Source organism: Vespa velutina, chromosome 5 (genome assembly GCF_912470025.1).
Source record: "Vespa velutina chromosome 5, iVesVel2.1, whole genome shotgun sequence".
Lineage (NCBI taxonomy): Eukaryota > Metazoa > Arthropoda > Insecta > Hymenoptera > Vespidae > Vespa > Vespa velutina.
In genome coordinates this window covers 4515513-4530836 of record NC_062192.1, presented here as the reverse complement: position 1 = coordinate 4530836, position 15324 = coordinate 4515513, and the positions used below count along the sequence as shown (strand labels likewise).

The following is a 15324-nucleotide window of genomic DNA, read 5'->3' as shown; positions in this document are numbered from 1 at the left end:
AAAAGAAAAAAAAAAGAGAAGATAAAAGAAAACGAAATAGGGATTTACTTTCTCGTCTAGAGACAAAGTTGAATGAGACAAAGTTGGATGGTAGAGTAGAGATATATTTTTTCGTTCGTATCATCGAGCCTTTCGAGAGGCACTCACCGATGAAATTCAAAGTAGAATCGTCAAAAGGGCATTCCTAGAAGCTGCTACCGCGGTAAAATTAATCGTCAAGGGGTGGTAGACTTTAAGGACTAAGGAGAAGGTGAATCGAGATTCTTCGTAGAATCGAGATCTCATTTCGTCTCTTTCTTTCTCTTGTCTATTCTGTCTTCTTCTAGAAGTGATTTGAGAAGGGATTCGTTTTATGTTGGCTGAGGAAGAGAGGCTCTTCGACCCTTCTCCTCCAACGACGAGAAGACGACGATGGTCCTCTGAGGAGGAACCATAAGTTTCTCGATCCGAGTCAGGACGAGTCTATTTAGAGGGGATGATCGGAAGCATCCATTGGCTACATTGGTTTGGGTACGACCCTTTAAACGACTGTACTACTTTTGGCCAATCCCTCGTAGTAGTAACGGAAAAAGTAATAGAGAGAAGTAGAGCGAAAGAGACAGACAGACAGACAGACAGACAGACAGAGAGAGAGAGAGAGAGAGAGACAGAGAGAGAGAGAGAGAGAGAGAGAAAGTGAAAGAAGGGGAAGGGGGAGAAAAAGTGGGAAGGACTAACCACTTGGTGGAAAACTACAGGAATATCAATGGAGAAAAGTTAGTTCGGAGAAGAGAGGAAGATTTTGACAAGGAGGGGATTCAGTCAATGAATTGACTTTCGATTCTCTCTCTCCCTCTCTCTCTCTCTCTCTCTCTCTCTCCCTCTTTCTCATTATTTCGATGTAAAATTTAATAATTCTTCCTATCCTGTTATTTTGTACATATCTAAAATGTTAAACTTTCAAGAGGAAATGACGATGAGAAAATGATGAAAAGAATAGAAGGTGAACTGATCATTAGGTGCATCGTCGAACACGATAACAGTAGGTGAATCGATAGAGGAAAGGCAATTCTCTAACGAACTATATCGTCTTGAATCCCGAAGGACGTGCCGTAGATCAGGACTATCTCGGCCAGGTAACCAAGGAATATCAATCCTGTAAGTCCGCTTTCAGACGTGCTACGTAAGATTCTTCGTGTTGCGCGGTAGAAACAGAGGCAATTCCGATTGGCGGTAATTGGAACTCGTGTCCGAGAGACTTCGGGAAAGAGAGAAAGAAGTAGAAGGGGCAAACGGGAGAGAAAGAAAGAGAGAGAAAAAAAGAAAGAGAGAGAGAGAGAGAGAAAGAGAGAGATCGATTTTACTGTCCGAAATATATGTTGAACTTCTTCTATACGAAATGGGCCAGCGATCTGTTATAGTCAAATAAAATAGGTTTTTATATATATATATATATATAAGGAAACAGAAAAGATAAAAGAAAAAAGATGGATCTAAGTAATTAGAAAACGATTAGAAATCTACCACGGATTAACATTTACACATATCGATATATGGGAATAAAAATATTATAAATTGGATTACATATATAATTTCAATTAATTTTCTTTTTGAAATAAATAAATCAGCAAAATTCGCTAATAACAAACGTTAAATTTGTTATGAATGTATTGAATTAACTTTTTTTCTGATATCAAAATGTATTGCTCATCCTCCATAATAACAGGTAGAAAACGGAAGCTTTTCGTGTGACGCAGGTGTACGATAGAAGTAGAAGCTATTATATGTCAAAATTCATAGGAATTTTCGAACGAAATCATCATTTTGAGTAGTCACATACATATAGTTTTCCAAATGCTCGCGTGCACATCCATGTGAAAGCACCCTCATATATATGTATGTACATATATATATATATATATATATATACTCTCTCTCTCTCTGTCTCTCTCTCTATATATATATATATATATATATATATATATAGAGAGAGAGAGAGAGAGAGAGAGAGAAAGAATGGGCTTACGAAAATAATTCGAGTGGTGGAAAAGCGTCGATAAATGGACGGATAACTTTCTAAAGCGTTAGGAAACGCGTACGGATAGGAGATCAAAAATAGTTCAAGTAGGTATTTCTAGCTAGAATTTTGAATAGAAAAGTAAAATTAATTCGAATAGTTTGAATGAGAGCAATTAATTACTGTTAGCATTGAGAGGGAATAAAGCTTTTCGTATAAAATTAAACGACCCGTAGGATATCCTTTATATCCATCTTTCGTTTATTGTTCCTTTGTTTCTTTGTATATATATATATATATATATTTCTATTAGGTTGGTGCGAATGAAATGTCGGATTCTTAAGTGAATATATTAAAGAAAATCCGACATTTCATACGCACCAACCTAATATATAATTAAATATTCAAAAATCTTTGTTTCATTATATCGTACATTTTTTTCTTTCATTTTTATTAATATTAGAATAAAAACAAAATATAACAAGATATTATAATTATCTTAGATATCAAATTAAATTGAGAAATAAAACGTATCTTATTTTTCTTAACAAAATAATCGTCTCTAAACGTCGTCCTAAATTCCGTCTTTCGATCGTTCGTTTTAAACTAACTCATCCTCGTTTTGTTTTGTAGACATATACAGAACTTATTCTGTTTTTCCTTAGATATTCTTCAATGATAATAGAACGCTCGCTTGTTTTGTTTATTATAGGCCTAAGAGTGATATAAAACTACATATCTTTGTCTCTCTCTTTCTCTCACACACACACACACACACACACACATTTCTCTTAACACTAAACCTAATTTCTTTTTCCTGGAATAAGACGATAAAAGATATGAAAATAAACATTGTATCATACACCGAATCTGTTTCTATGAAGTGTGATCAATGAATTCCAGAAACTACAAAATATCGACCGATCTCCGTCTGTTTTCTTTCTTTTTATTCTAAAAAAAAAAAAGTAAAAGAAAAAAATAAAAAAATAATAAAAAAATAAAAAAAGAGACGTAAACTCTCAAGGACGGTACATATACCGTTGGATGAAAAAAGCGGGTATTTGTGGTTACTCTTAACTTACTAATATACTCGAAACCGACCTCGTGGTCGATCGATCGGTCTACTAAACTAATTGAGAAAAAAGTAAACAACATATGAAGCGTACGTATATATTTCGAGAGAAAGAGAGAGAGAGAGAGAGAGAGAGTAATGCGTTGGAACCACTGCCGTTCGAGTTTGCGGTTAGATTTTACTTTACATATGTAGATAAATGTATATATACATATATATGTATATATGCATACATATAAACGTGTATATATATATATATAAGTTTACGTTTCTATGCGTATGTATTTGAAATCGATAGGACGCTATATTTTTGATGTGGTGCAAATCTAACGTACATTGCTAGGAATGAATGCATGAAATGCATGATATACATCATATATATATACATATATATATATATATATATATATGTACATAAATGCATATAAGTAACGCATGCATACGTACGATCATTGAATATCGCGAGTTAGGCACGTGTGTATGAATTATAATTACGGTGACCCGTTTGTTTAGTTTTCTCGATAGTAGCAACGATTTTATGCCGTGTTCGTTCTCGTGAGAATATTATGAATTAAAAAAGGTTAACACAAAAAAGAGAAAGAGATAGAAAAAGAGAGAAGAATTTAACAGAGTCGCACAGTTTTATTCTCACACGTCAATTTATCCAGCAAAAGTATAACGTATTCAGCAAAAGTATAACGTGGCCAGCAAAAGTATAGCGACACGTATGTTTCATGGTTCATTGCTTATGAAAAGCTTGATATCATAAAAAAAGTGAGAGAATATTATTTCAAAATGAATATGTAGAATTATTTGTTTTATTGTAGCACTGACCTTTTTCGGTATTTATTTATCATCGGAAATTATCAAATGATGGTAAAAGGATATTTCGAGCTAACGTAAAATTTAGCCTTTTTACTTTTTGACATTTTTCTTGATCAATAAAATAGAATCTTTCCTGTTTTACTAATATAAGACAAAGAAAAGATTATGGTATATTGATATGCGCATTTCTGTTCTGTAAAGACTTTCAGAAAATAATTATTTTTTTCCAATAGTTTAGATCATAATATATATATATATATATGTATAGTATCACATGAAATTCTATAATTATGTTAAAAAAATGAAAAAGACTTTTTTTTATTTCTACAAATTTTTGAAACTCGTGAATGAGTTCAACTTTACGCGGAATTAAAAATATTTTTTTTCGATTGATAAAATTCTACTCCTCTATTATTTATCAAGTAAATATGTTCCGTTTCGCACGTAAAACGTAGGAACGTATATCGAAGCAACGATTTAGATTCATCGTTCCACGAAACGACCTTGGAACTTCAACCGAACTGTTTCTCTCGAAATTGGATATATGAATGCGGAATTCGCGTGTGCCGAGTATTTCGCTCTTTTGCATTGGAACATATACCGTATGCGTACTCCTGTTCTGAATGTATGCGTATGAGACTTATTTGTAGATGTATAAATTATATACGGTGGAAAAAAAGAAGGGCAAGAAAGAAAAGGGAATATTTTTATTTACCATCCTAAATTACCTTTACTTTTTATCTCGTCAAGTAAGAGATAAATGACATAGACGTATTAGCAAAGGTTTTCGCTAAAAGTGTATATAACTCAACCTATATACTTAGCCATTTATCTAGATACATATAACTATCTATCTCATGATGAAAAATTAATTATAACGGGGAAGCGAACGAGGAGAATAAAGAATTCAGTCTATGTGGAGGACAGTATTTGATGAAAAAAGTAAAAGAGAAAGGATGAGAGAGATAGATAAAGAATATATGGAAAAAGAGAAGAGGAAAGAAGAGTAAGTTGGTGAGCAAGGATGCAAACTATAACGCATCAAAAATTGATTGCATCCGGATCGAGCCCGAAGTAATTATCCCTGGTTATCCTTTAATCCAGTGATTTACTCCCTCCTATCTCTTGTTTCACCTGGTAATAGATTCCGAAGTTAAAAAACGTGAGCAGACCACTTTAAACTCTCGTTCTTAAAGTAAATGTCACGGACGAGAACGCTTTCTCAAGCGGAAAGTTTTGAGTTTAAGAGCACCATTATAGTTGAGAAAGGAAGTATCTGCTCGCGAGACGATCGTCACCGTCAAAAACTGACGGTACTTTAAGCAAATTAGTTTCTGTAAAGTCTAAAAACTACAACAGCCGGATGTATGTAGATATCTATATCTATATATGCATAGCTATTTCACAGCGTATCTCTTTGATAACGACTTTCGCATAGATTCGCACTGTCTCGATTCGAGCGCCTATCGGAATCTTAGACGAAAACTTGGCCAGTTCTCGTTGCGATGGCGGATTAAAGTTCGAAATCCGGCAACTCGAGAAATAATATGCGGACCTACAGAGATATACCTTGGTGCGTTGGAGAGGGGGTTGGAAGCGAAGGCCCAGGAAATGAGACGGCTCACGGATTCTAAATTAAATTAAACTTTTACTACGATAAATCTCACTCGGTACGAATAGATAATATCGTACGATATTATACAATAGGTATTATCGATTCTTCTTCTTCTTCTTTTTTTATTATTTTTTTATTTTTTTCGAGAATTATCGAGTAAAAACATTTATTTGAAATTTATCGATAATATCGTCGACAATAATTCTTAATTGAATTGAAAAATTAAGTCAATTAAAAATGAACGGATATAATAAGTCCTTTAATCAATTTAACAAAGAGAAACGAAAAGGTACTTACGATCGAGTTCTTCCACAGTCTGATTCTTCTTTCGATGAGATCGTCGATGATGATCACCAGGTACAGGTATCTGTTTCATCGCTAGAAGATCTTGATGATCGGCATCAATCAATGGGTTCTCCACTTGAGACTCGATTACCTCGAAGCTCGTAGAGTTGTCCGGATGAGAGATGACCTTCACTGTAAATGAATAAGTGTATCGGAGCACGGAGGATCGTCTCGTTCGTTTCACCGCAAAATCTCGGAACGTTATTAAGATTCTTTGGACGAAAAAAAAAAGTTTTATCCCTTCTTGACTCTCTCTCTCTCTCTCTCTCTCTCTCTCTCTCTCTTTCTCTCTCTCTCTCTCTCTCTCTCTATCTTTCTCGCAGATTTCGCTTAATCAAAAGGGAATTTTTCTCCCTCCGTAGCGATCGTATCGCGATGAATTATTCAAGATTCATACAATAATATGTGCACGTTTTCGTTTATCGTACGATTGAATAAAATTATCCTGTTTGAAATAAAGTGGGATAGGTATATAAAAAAAAGTAAAAGGGAAGATCAAGTACAATAACTCAAGCACGTAACGAAAAGATAATCGTCCTTTTTATACTTTTTTCGTTCTTTTAACTTGATTACTAAAGCACGATTAAACTTTACTTTCGTACGAATGTCTCACGCGTGCCATATATAAATTCCGAGTTGGCCGTGCACCAATAACATAAATTCGTGCCGCGAATAGTCGAAGTGCCAGGAGAGGCGGGCCGTTCTTCTTTCGGCCAGTGGTATCACCGTTGAATTCAACCGCGCGACGGATGAAATTTCACCTGGAGAACGTAAATAACGTAATTTAAAACGATCTTTACTCGGTGTCTCTACGATCAATTCGTTTTTTTTTTTTTCTTTTTTTCTTTTTTTTGTTAGAGATCGAAGTGGCGGCTCCGATGAAGAAGAAGAGAAAGTAAAAAAAAAAAGAAAGTACAAAATAAATATTGAATGAGAAGAAGAAGAAGAAGAAGAAGAAGAAGAAGAAGAAGAAGAAGAAGTAGTAGTAGTAGAAGAAGAAGAAGAAGAAGAAGAGGAAGAAGAAGAAGAGAGGGCGATGATCCCTCGATGTTGCAGCAGCAAAACAAAGATCGTCAGCGATCTCTCTGTCGCGTGTGATGGGCGTGTACGAACCTTGATCGACGAAGCCTTCGAAAGCCTCGCGCAGATCGAAGAGCCGATCGACTGGCAGAGCGCCGATCCTGAACTCGATGTCATCGAGGTCGTCGTCGACGCGATCGAAGATCGCCCGATGCTCGTAGGTTGGCCTCGGTGCGAATTTCTTTGGTGGCGCGACTTGCGGTGTCTCGATTCGTTTAGTTTCGTCGACGGTAGGCGTCGGTCGCGGTGGTTGCGCGTTCGACGACGACAACGATGACGAGGACGAGGATGCTGACGAAGACGACGATGACGACGAGGAAGACGAAGACGACGAAGAAGACGACGGGGACGGTGCAGGTGCAGGGTGATGGTGGTAGTAGTGGTGCTGGTTGTGGTTGTGGTGGTGCTGTTGGTGCTGGTGATGATGGTGATGGTGCAGGTGCGCGTCATGCTCGCTTTGGTGGGGGTGCCTTGGCTGCAGGTGCACTGTGTTGGAGGCACGATCATGCTTGGAAAACGCGTCAGAAGAAGAAGAAGAAGAAGAAGAAGAAGAAGAAGAAGAAGAAGAAGAAGACAAAGATGATGAAGAAGAAGAAGAAGAAGAAGAAGAAGAGGACGAGGAAGAAGGGTAAGAAGAATAGGAATGGACGTTGGAGGATGAAGAGGAGCCATCAAAATCTTGAAAGATCCCATCTCCCCGGGCACCCTCCTGCCTCCGGTTGCCCAACCTTGAACCTGGAAGATGGAACCGACCAGCCGACGAGTGTTCGTCGTCGGTCACGACGAAACGATCCTCGTTACGAGGATCAACGTTGTTTAAATCGTTCCTCCGTGGATCGTTCGCGTCGACGACGAACACGCTGGGCTTGGCTGGCTTTTCCGGTGCCTCCTGATGGCGACCGGGTTGATGTCGATGGCCGTGCTGACGGCGATGTCCCTGTTCTTGTCCTTCGTACGGTATTTCGTAGTCGTGGTACGAGGTGCGCGCGGTCCCGGGGAACAGAAAATAGGGATACATACTGGTCGGCGGTAACCAGATCTCTTGGTAGCTCTCCTGCTGCGGGTCGAATGGATAGAGGGCTGAGTCCGTACCCGATAGGTCTACCGAGGCGGAGGAGGGCAGATACTCTGTAACACAAAAGCAGAGACGCGGACGAGAACGGGGTGAGTGGGTGCGTGATCGCATCGGTAAACGTGCACGGACGGGTTTGCGTCGTGATGTGTTATATATAGGTATGCGAGTAGTATGTTGCTTCTGTTGGTCGTGACAGTGGTGATAGTGATAGTGGTAGTGATACTGCCTGATTCGTACTGCTCTCGGGATTACCGCTCCAAGGATTCTTGGCCTCTAATTGTTAATAGGAATGACGTCGTTTACATTTGCAAAAATCGATTACAGAGAGCACGTTTCAAAATCGATCAAATTCTATTTCAAATTATTTTTATTCTTTCTCGTTCGAAAAGTTAAGTGGAATATTTAATAGGATGACGAAAAGGAATCATTTTGAAAGTTTACATACTGTTTTTTTCTTTTTCTTTTTTTTTTTTTTCTTTTTTTCTTTTTAATATTCGATATATCGATCGATCATAGTATGTATAAGAAAGGAAAATGAGTAGTCTTAAAGGATAAGATATGAAAGGTCGAGTCGAGTATAGAGAGTAGATAGTTGAAATAGACGTTCATCTATTTAACAGGCACGTTACAGAGAGAAATAAGAGAACGGACATGCAGGCTCAAAATACGTACGAGATACGCTTTGCTGCATCCATAGGAAATTTTTCTTTTTTTTTCTTTTATTCTTTTTTTTTTGTTTTGCTTTTTTTTGCGCTCATCATTCTTTCTCATGCAAAGGTACATCATGCGGTGCGCATTCTACGTGTACTCTGCCTGAGAAACTTCGTTTGCATTTTCGAAATCATATTCTCGCCGGAAATCTATGGCAATCATTGGGATTTGCATCTGTTACATAAAATAATAAAAATAATAAAAATAATATATATAGAGTTTTTTTTTTTTTTTTTTTATCGAAAAATAATGATTGGTTTTTTTTTGCGTAATAAAAAGAAATGAAAATATTTGAAATGTATAAATATTACGATAAAACATTTAATAATTATATATGTACAATTTAATAAGTACATCTCATATGTATAGTTCAATACGAATGTACCTTCGAAATTAATTTGTAGAAGATTAAAAACCAACCCGAGCTGATAAATCAATGCGGCTTTGAAAATAAATGAAACAATTTGTAAATGTAAATATGAACGCGTAAAAGCCAATTTCCATTTTATTCTTATTCGTCCGAATGGCTTTTTTCTTTTCTTTTCTTTTCTTTTATTTTTTTTTTTTTTTTTTTTGCATTATCATTGAATTTAATACGGACGATTTCGAAGTTCAAACTCTTCGGACAGAAAGCAAGTATATATGTATATAGGAAGTGCTGGTGCACGTGCAGACCAGGGTTTTCAGGATCGATCCACGTTCCGTTTGGTTCCTTGCGTCGAATCGGATATCCTCGATCTTTTATTATTAGTTGATTTTCTAGAATGTCACTGAACGACAAAAATTCACGGCGCTATTTGTATTCCCATTTTTTTTTTTTTCGAATACCTGCTCGCGCTTCGGTGGTATTGCATTTAAATCAACGTTTTTCAATCTATGGGCCACGTTCCAAAATATTAGATAGCCGCCCTATGATGGCTGCTATCTAATAACAAAATGAGAAAAGTGATTAAATTATAAGAGTTTTCTAGAGAATTATCGTAGAATATTCTTACAATTTATAACAATCGTATCTATTAAAATAATATACAATGACTCTAATCTAATAGGTTTTTAAAAATTGTATTTTATAAAGATTTGAGTCACGGCTACCATTGTAAAGAAATAATTTAGATTATATAAAGAAATGTAAAGATTGAGAAACGTAAATTTAAATGATTTAATCGAATCGCATACCTTTCGTTTTTTCAACGCATTTTTAAGAATTTTACCCGCATTTGTTTAATATTGTAATAAAATAAAATAATAATACCGATTCTTACTGCATCTTAAAATACTCATTAACATATCTTATCGCGATGTGTATTAATAATGTTTATCGTATGTTATGTTATATTATACTTTCCCATTCTTTTTTTTTTTTTTTTTTTTTTTTTTTTTCTATTACCGACGTTCGAAATAATGATTTTTAACTGAAAGCTCTCCCGAAATTTACTTACCTTTTACTTTCCTCGTTTACTTAAGAATTTGAGATACTTTAAGAATTCATATTGAAAGAAAAAAAGAAATAAAAGGCGGATAATAATCATTAAATTCAAATTAAATAAATAATTTAACTATCTATAATCACAATATATACCTATACAACAACAGGCTATTTTTGCGGGTTTGAGATCAACTGATAATCAAGTTTAATACAAAAATAATTATAAAAAAAAAAGTATACGGAGAGATGAATGATCCTACTGGTTTTTTTTCTTTTTTTTTTTTTTTTTTTTCTTCGATAATCTCATTACTTCGTAATCACTGAAAACTTCATAAATGTGATCTCGCTAAAATATGCAACATTTATATTGCGACGTTTAAGCTGCTTTGCCGCTGCTTTTTCATCGGCACAGTGCGAAGTCGTTCCGCAGACACGCACACAGATAATAAACATTTGCACATAGGTCACACATGCCCTTGTGTGTGATATTTGCAACTTACTTACTTACGTTTTCATTTCCTCTTATTTTTTCTTTGCTTTTCGCGCGTAACCGTACGCTCGTGTTTTGACAATGCCAATAAAATTACCATTGCGAGGCAGAAATATTTGAAACGTCGTCGATCCTGGATAAGCAAACATGTCAAATCCACGTGTCATTCGTTTACATATGTGCATCGAATATTAAAATTTTGAATGCACGTGGTATCATTCTAAGAAATCGTTCAAAATTATAATATTTCAAAAAATTTCTTTTTTTTAATAAATTGAAAAGCATTTTTAAAGATTATTGAAAATGTAAAAATATCATTCCGAGTAAAGAATTTTGTAATGAAATTAAGACTCAATCGTCTACGCGATGAAAACCCGATTTACGTTTTAATAGCGTAAGTTTTCGATTAATTAGGGAAAAAGGAGCTTATCCAAAGAACGCTATAACGACGTCTCGCGAGCTCTAAATACAGCAATATCGTTAAAAGTAATTGCTTTGCTCCTACTTTTTCTCTCTTTGTCTTTTTTCTTTCCTTCTCAATTTGGAAAAAATTATAGACTAAATATTACTATTCTCAATTAAATGAATTTCATGAACGCATTTTGCTTTTTAATCCAAGATCAACAAGGCGTTTCGATTCGACGCATACATCGATCAAATAAAAACAAAGAAAAAGAAAAAAGAGAGAGAAAAAAAAGTAGAAATTTTTACATGATACAAATACATAGAGACACAAGATGTAATCTCGTAAAACAACGTGACGAAAGAAAAACTCGTCATCCAATTTACTTCACAACACCAACAGTCGACTTTCACAAGGTGCTATTATAATCATTTTTATACTCGTTCATTCATCGAGCAACGATGTTCACTCGATTCAACGTACAAGAAAATAAACTGGATTTAAAACGATTTAACAACCGTAAATAAAAGATCATTTTGATTGCGTTAAATATTAATAATATGTTTTTAATGTTAGTTTATAATGCAATCATTAACAAATAAAGTTTTAATAACAATCATAATGATCCTTTGTTTATCAGTATAATATACGCAATAACACAGATTCATCAACGTAAGAGTATCTTATAGGAATACAGTTAACAATAAATTCGATTTATTTATTTTCATTAATAATATCAATTATTAATAATGTTTTTAATATATGTATATATTGAATATAAATGGAAATACTCGTACGTTTAAGCAATGACGAACAAATGCAGAGGACTGTTCGACCTACCGATCGAATCTGCTACGTCTCATCTCAACACTCTTCCACTCTCAGTCACTCTCACAGTCTGGCACACTCGCTGTCTCTTATACTCACCGACGCAAGGATTATGATTGACCAATGAGAAGATCCTGTCGCATCGTTTCTTTATGTGATTGTTTGGACATATACAACCAAAGACCGGTGACAATCGAAGTTGCGTCCAAGAGTCATGGCAAGCATCTCTGAAACAATAAAATATAAAGATTTGCTATCATAATTGTTATACGTAAATTACAGTTGTAATACGTAATTCAACAAACGTTCATAATATTTTCATTATAATAAAAACGAATTAGAGAGATAAAACACGTAATATCGCGTTGAATATTTTAAATTTCTCTTTGTCTCAATTTCGAAATAAATCATAGATCTCGCATGTTTAATACGTATTAATCCTAATTATGCATATCTCAAAATAATTTCTAATTATGCATTTGGGATGTGCTATACTCCCATTTTATTTTGAATAGCTATCATTTATACATAATGAATAATTTTTACTCTAAAAAAATACTGTATATTCTTCGAAGTCTTCGGATATAACAATCAGTAGCTTTGAAAAATGCATTTGCAATTTTAACAGTATAAAAAAAATTCATAGATCATACAATGCGCAAAAATTGACTTTTTTTTTTTCCATTAAAAACCAAATATCTTTTTATCGACATGAAGCCAACTTATCGAAGTTATGTCGTTCTATGTTTTTTCTTTTGTGAAAAAAAGAAAATAACAAAAAAAAAAAAAAAAAGAAAGAAAGAAAGAGGAAGGAAAGGTGAGACGGAAAATTCAACGTCAAGATCCTCGTGTTTCAAAATTATTTGGGTTAATGGTACATACATACGTGCTTCGCTTTGGTTGAATTAAAGATTTAAAGAGGATAAAACGAACCTCGTCACCAAGAAAGGAATAGGAAGAGATGTGTCAGAAAGACATATGCAGATGGATGGAAATATAAAAGGAAAGAAATAGGAAAAATAAAATGGACAGAAAAGAATAGCGAAATGAAGGAAGAAAGAAATAAAAAATACATCAAGGACTTCAACTCGGAAAAGGAATGGCATTCGTTGGGATATATCTAAATAAGATTTTATACGTGTCATCTTCTCATTTTGTTTCTTATCTATTTCAAAAGAAGCAGAACGAAAATTAATGTGTTGAAACTTATCGATCACAGGGAATAAGAACGAATAACGTACGCGAACATCGAAGAGAATCTTTCTTTTCGTGCAATTCTATAATAAATTGAAGCAATGAATCTTTCTATCCATCTTTCTTCTTTCCTTTTTCTCTCTCTTGTCCTTTTTTCTCTTTTATAGACAAGTATGCGCATTTATAGCATCTGAGGATAGATTTATTTATGAAAACAGCAGAAACTATCTCGTACATCGAGTTGAGATATCAAAGGAAGTTCAAGACCACTGTACTGTAACTCATTGAATTTACTGCGATGAGATTCGATTTTGAAAGTACTGCTTTGATTTCCCAAGTAGAGGAAGAAGATAGAGATAGAGATAAAGATAGATAGATAGATAGATAGATAGATAGATAGATAGATAGATAGATAGATAGATAGGGAGAGAGAGAGAGAGAGAGAGGGAGAGACTAACCAAGTAAGGAAACTTCAAGATTTAAAATTTTTCGAGTATCCAATATTATATGTCAATCAAATGTAGCAAAAAAAAAATTAATACTCCAATAAATAAGATTTGTAAAAATTCGTATTACTCGTAAAACGAAGAAGAACGTTTTCTTCATTTTATAAATTAAACGAACGTTTTCCATATCGGTCCATAATAGATCGGTTACTGATAAGAGTTATTAGCCACTGATAACGTTCAATATTAAAGACTATTTTCCACAAATGCCATTCTCAGGTATTTGAAACAACGCTTTCCGGTGTTCTCAAAACGATCTCTAGGCGACTTCGTTGTGTGTAAATCGTGAACTGAACTTGCAACAGTATGTAAGCTTCCACCAATCTTGTCCGCAGAAGTTTCAAGGCGATCATTTTAAAGCAATGTTGTACTATTGCCAATAGAGGCGGAATTTACGGAACGACGAACTTTGACCACCGTTTAACTCGTTTCTGTTGTTGGAGACTATAGACCACAATATCCTTGCCAATGTATATAAACCTTAAAAATCCAATAACAATAATCGTCGATAAACAAGCGTAACATTCAATAATGTTAAAATCAATGTGAATATAAAAAATTAGCAATGATTATTTGCCATGTATGTACATATTGAGATACATATATTTTTATCGTTCTATATATATATATATATATATATATATATATATATATATGTTTTGTTTTTTAATTTAATTGTTTTAATTTTTAATTACATCAAAATAATACTTTTTAAAAAGATGTATAACTTTCAATAACATTTAAATTTCACTTATACGAGGATGACTTTTTCTTTTCAGATAGGAATGAACCTTTATTAATACCCTCAGGCTATAGACTCAGTCGCGTGCATAGTTTAAGTTTCTTCTTACCTATTTACTTTTTTCTTTGCATTCTTGTTTTTTTTTTATTTTTCTATTTTCCTTCTTTTCTTTTTTTATTCAATTTAGTATACAAACCCATGTAATGCATGATAGCCGAATCGATATATTCGTCTTTCAATAGAATGAAACTACAATAAAAGAGACAGATACGGACAGGACATCGCATAAATTGTGTATTAAGAAAGCAAAATGGAAAACAAAGTCGGTCGGACGAGAAAGGGGATATTAGAAAAGAAAAAGAGAACAAATAAAAAATGGAATAGGAAACTTCAAGAGCTTGCATACCCCGTCGTCTTTTCTACTCGATTACAGATTCGCTGATTGTGAGACTAACGAGCAACGCGAAAGCGAGATATTTGCGAAAAAGTTGGACGAAGTTGGAGAAATAGTCAAAATTAACTAATTGTACTGGCGCGCTAGGAAAACTGTATTTTCATTTTGAAAACGAGCCACGCGAAAAAAATTGTAAAGAAGACAAACACACATTTACACAAAGTACACATATACACAAAGAGAGAGAGAGAGAGAGAGAGAGAGAGAGAGAGAGAGAGAGAGAGATGAGAATTATAGTCGAAGAGAATGGGAGAGAAAGTTGAAGGTGGGAAAAAAAAAAAATAAAATAGAAACTTCCAGGCTCGTCGAGGAAGGAAAAGTAAGTGAGATTCATACTATTTGTATAATATAAAATATCCAAGCATGAATACGTATATACGTAAGTATTTGTATGCATTTGAATGATTAAGGTATGTGTGCATATATATATATATATATATATATATATGTAGGTGGATACGTCTGAAGAATCCAAGATACCTACGTGCCGGTCGAGTGGCCTTGCACCATCCCAGGAGTGATAAGTACATCTATGTGTATACTTTCCACATGTACATCACAC

General features: G+C 34.4%; 2 protein-coding genes across 3 annotated transcripts in view; both read right to left on the bottom strand.

Moving 5' to 3' along the window:
• Window positions 1-9854, bottom strand: part of LOC124949533 — a 49445-nt gene extending 39591 nt beyond the window's left edge. The window contains exons 1-2 of the mRNA XM_047494751.1: window positions 6967-9854; window positions 5806-5985 (exon numbers count right to left, since the gene is read on the bottom strand). Coding sequence (XP_047350707.1) covers window positions 5806-5985; window positions 6967-8119 — 1333 coding nt within the window. The 5' untranslated portion in view covers window positions 8120-9854. The remainder of the gene's footprint in view (window positions 1-5805; window positions 5986-6966) is intronic.
• Window positions 9855-10052: 198 nt separating this feature from the next.
• Window positions 10053-15324, bottom strand: part of LOC124949534 — a 164285-nt gene continuing 159013 nt past the window's right edge. The window contains exons 5-6 of one of the 2 annotated variants that reach the window (XM_047494753.1): window positions 11966-12093; window positions 10053-10177 (exon numbers count right to left, since the gene is read on the bottom strand). In XM_047494753.1, the coding sequence (XP_047350709.1) occupies window positions 10155-10177; window positions 11966-12093 (151 nt within the window). In that variant the 3' untranslated portion in view covers window positions 10053-10154. Of the gene's footprint in view, window positions 12094-15324 lie in introns of both variants that reach the window. The other variant, XM_047494752.1, reaches the window with a different exon arrangement.